Raw genomic sequence first — 4374 nt, forward strand, 5'->3', positions numbered from 1 at the left:
ATCTACATAGTTTTTTGTGTGTATTAAATCCTTAATAAAAAAATTTTTAAAGCAATGGATTCTGCGCTTAACGAAAATCAAACCGTTGCAAGCAGAATCTCTGCTCTGTATGAGGATAAAAAATTTTAGGGGGCAAAATATTGAAGAGGGACAGATCCAACGTTGGAGGGGTGTAGTAACCGATCTGTCTAGGCAATTTGTGGAGAACGAGTGTATCCTCAAAGAGGCCTCTTCAACCCTAAAGAGAAACCCTTATTTTAAAGATAACCATGCAGAGCAAATTAGGGGATTTTTCAATAATACCTCAACTCTAATTTTGACCATGGAAATGGAAGCTAAAGCACTAAAAGATAGTTTGCAAGCAGCGGGAGTGATAGCCTCACGACCAGCACCTCAGCCACCTACATCTAGTCACACCTTAGGTTCAATCGCTACAGCTCCCATGATTTCAAAATCAGAACGGCAATTAAAGTTCGTTTTAGAAGATCTTAGCAAGACTATTGACAAATTTTTGGGAAATAAGATTCCAAAAGTCTTCCTTCTGGAAAGTGCCAAAGAAACTAAAATGATGTATCGCAATTATTTAGGAGAATGTGACGAGAATTGTTTAGAAGATTTATTTCTCAACGTAAGTTTTAAACTCGATGAGGCTTTGGACTTCGCTCCTGAAGATAAAAAAACGCAGAATGAAAATCTGCCCTACACACTGCCAAAAATAGATATTCCGGTATTCTCTGGAGACTATATTCAGTGGAACACGTTTAGAGAATTGTTTTCCCAATTAATAGGTTCAGCCAGTATCTCGGATACACAGAAAATGATTTGCTTGAAATCAAAGCTAAGAGGGGAAGCGGCAATGACGATCGCGAACCTACCAGCAAATGCAGAAAACTATCCAATTGCTTGGAACCTCTTGGATAATAAATATACCAACTTGAGAGCGCAAACTGCCATTCATTTTTCGAACATAATGGGGGCACCCTATACGACTGAAAATCTAGAAAGTGTAAAACGATTGAAAGAAGTGATTGAGGAAAATTTGCAAGCTCTAAAAGCAACAAAATTGAGTTCTGAAAGTATACTGCAAGGCCTTTTAAGTTTCATTTTAGTACGAAAAATGAGTAATGATTTAAGATTGAAGTATGAAACTTCACTTCAGAACTCACGAGAAATACCCATTGTTGACTCATTGGTGAAATTTTTAAATCATGAGTTTTATGCACTGCAAGCAGTACAAAAATCATCAAAAAAGGATGGGTCATCCAAATGGGATGACCATATTAAAGAATTGGCAAACAAAAAGGAAATCGAATGCATCATGGGATGTAATAATCGACATTTCCTTTTTCAATGCACAAAATTTAAAGACCTTACCATTAAAGAAAAATGGGAAAAGGTTAGAAAAAATAACTTATGCTCGAAATGTTTAAAAAATGGACATTCGAGTAAAAATTGCAATGGGTATAATTGTCGTATATGTAATGAAGGTCATAGCACATTCTTACACAAAGTTAGTAATGAAAAAGGTGCAGTGACAAAAAGTACCATTAAGCAAGGATGCGAAAATTCAGAAAAATGCATTTTGTTAGCTACAGCGGTTGTTTATATCCAAGATGCCAAAGGCAAATGGATCAAAGGCAGAGCGCTTCTTGATAGCGGATCTCAAGTAAATTTGATGTCAAAATCGTTCCTAAAGAAATTAAGACTTAAGGGCGAAGCAATTAAATCGGCAGCGATAGAAGGTGTTGGCAAAACACGTTCAAAAATTGAAGAACGGGTAAATATAAAAATTAAGTCCAGAATGCCTATGAGCAATTTCGAAACAAATCTAGACGTACTAATAGCGCAGGAATTAATGTCCAAATTGCCGGCAGAAGAAGCCATTATTAAAAAGATTCCAAATAACATTGAATTAGCTGATCCAAATTTTAATGTTCCTAAGGAAGTGGACATATTAATAGGTTACGAATTAACCTATGGGGATCTCTTTGAAGGAGAAAAAATTTCATTGAATGAAAATAATTTAATAGCCCACAAAACCAAATTGGGTTGGGTTATTACAGGAGCTGCAATGATTAATAGAGCCCCATACATTTGCAGTTTGGCCTCTTTTTCCGAGCCCACAATAGAAAACCAAATAAAACAGTTTTGGGAAATTGAGGAAGATATGGAAAAAGACAAAAAATTTTCAAAGGAGGAGGAAGACTGTCAAACTATTTTTACAAAAACCACAACCAGAAAAGTGGATGGGAAGTTCGGAGTAAACCTCCCCTTTAAAGGAGACATTGAACAATTAGGAAATTCAGAGATTACTGCTAAAAGAAGGTTCTTAGCTATGGAAAAGAAATTGGAGAAAAACTATGAAGTAAAGTCACAGTATCATGAATTTATGAAGGAGTATATAAAATTAAATCAAATGGAGGCTCTAGCCACTCCAAACCAACTTCAGTTCAAATGTTATTTACCTCATCATTATGTACTGAAGCCAGATAGCACTTCTACAAAATTGAGAGTAGTTTTTGATGCATCTGCAAAAACTACTACAAATATATCATTAAATAATTTATTACATACGGGGCCAAGGCTACAAGATGATTTATTTGATATTCTGATGCGTTTCAGAAAACACAAATTTGTAATATCAGCAGACATTGAGAAAATGTTCAGACAAATTTGGGTAAACGAAGAACATCAAAATTTCCAACTAATTTACTGGAGGTGGAAGCCATCGGAGGCTCTAAAGACATACAGATTAAAAACTGTTACTTATGGCACTGCGAGTGCACCTTACTTAGCAGTAAAATGTCTACAAACAGCAGCAGAAGATAATAAAGATAAATTTCCAACAGCTTCACAATGCATTCAGTCAGACTTTTATATGGACGATTTGATGACAGGTTGTGATAATCTAACTGAGCTAAAAAATATGCAGCAACAAATAATTCATATATTAAATTCATATGGATTCAAATTGAGAAAATGGTGTGCTAATCATCCGAGTTTGTTGAACGAAATTCCTAGCGAAGATCGAGAAATTAAATTAGATATAACATCTAATAAAGCTGAGAATATAAAAGCCCTAGGAATCGCTTGGAATCCAGCTAAAGATGACATCTCAATAAAATCTTATTTAGAAACTGACTACAAAATTACAAAGCGCCAAATACTTTCTGATATTGCGAAACTATTTGATCCTTTAGGTCTTTTGAGTCCAGTTGTAGTGGTGGCAAAATTGATACTACAACAAATATGGAAAGAAAAAATCGACTGGGATCAAGCCGTTACAGGAGATCCTGGGTACATTTAAGAAATCAAATGAAATTATTGAATGAAATAAATCTTCCCAGATACGCATTATTACCTGATGCAAAAGAAATAGAATTACACGGATACTCAGATGCATCCATGAGAGCCTATGGCGCTGTGGTATATGTAAAATCAGTAGACAAATCGGGAAATATTAAAATAAATCTATTAGCTTCCAAATCGAAAGTCGCCCCATTAAAAATTCAGACGTTACCTCGATTAGAACTATGTGCTGCGGTACTGTTAGTAAAATTAATGGAAAAAGTATCAAAAGCACTTAATCTAAAAGACAAGCATATTTATTATAAGGATTCAACAATCGTCCTTAGTTGGCTACAATTAGATCCTGCAAAATTGCAAATATTTGTGTCGAATAGGGTAAACTTTATTCAGGTGCAAACCAAAGGGCGGCAATGGAGACATATTGACACAAAATCAAACCCAGCTGATTTAATAACAAGAGAGTTATATCCAGAAGAAATAATTAATAATAGTCTGTGGTTTAATGGACCAATGCACTTAGCTAACATGGAGTCATACAGAAAATCACAAAGCCTTTAACATCGCTTCCAGATATAAAGAAAACTGCTATAACAGCAGGTGTTTTGGTAAGGAATTGCTCTTTAATGGATTCAATTGACCACAAAAATAATTTTGAATTCTTATTAAATGTGGTTGCTTTGCTTATCAAATTTAAAGATATTACATTAAAGCGTCCTAAGAAAGAACTCGAAATTCAGAATCACTTATATTATCGAAAAGAAGCTTTGAATTTTATTTTGAAATATATACAAACTAAATATTTTAACAAAGAACTAAGTCTCCTTTCAGGTAACAAAAATGTAGAAAAGAGCTCGAAGCTGATAACTCTATCACCATTTTTGGACAAAAATGGCACCATTAGAGTTAGAGGACGTCTACAAGAAGGCAATATTCCAGAAGAAGCAAAACATCCTGCAGTACTTCCATATGAAGACACTTTAGTTAAAATTTTGGTGGAGGGAATCCATCAAAAACATTTACATATAGGACCGCAAGGCCTTCTCGCAATAGTTAGGCAGAAGTTTT

General features: G+C 34.7%; 1 protein-coding gene across 1 annotated transcript; it reads left to right on the forward strand.

The window, feature by feature from the left end:
• The first annotated feature begins 322 nt into the window (after positions 1 to 322).
• On the forward strand, positions 323 to 3307 carry LOC118756056. The gene has a single exon (XM_036490849.1). The coding sequence runs from the start codon at positions 323 to 325 to the stop codon at positions 3305 to 3307; it is 2985 nt and encodes a 994-aa protein (XP_036346742.1).
• Positions 3308 to 4374: the final 1067 nt, after the last annotated feature.

Source organism: Rhagoletis pomonella, unplaced genomic scaffold, assembly GCF_013731165.1.
Source record: "Rhagoletis pomonella isolate Grant_MI unplaced genomic scaffold, Rhpom_1.0 Rhpom_scaffold_08571, whole genome shotgun sequence".
NCBI lineage: Eukaryota > Metazoa > Arthropoda > Insecta > Diptera > Tephritidae > Rhagoletis > Rhagoletis pomonella.

Bases quoted from the DNA above. Each gene is read 5' to 3' on its own strand.
- LOC118756056 (XM_036490849.1), top strand. From the start codon at position 323: ATGGAAATGGAAGCTAAAGCACTAAAAGATAGTTTGCAAGCAGCGGGA.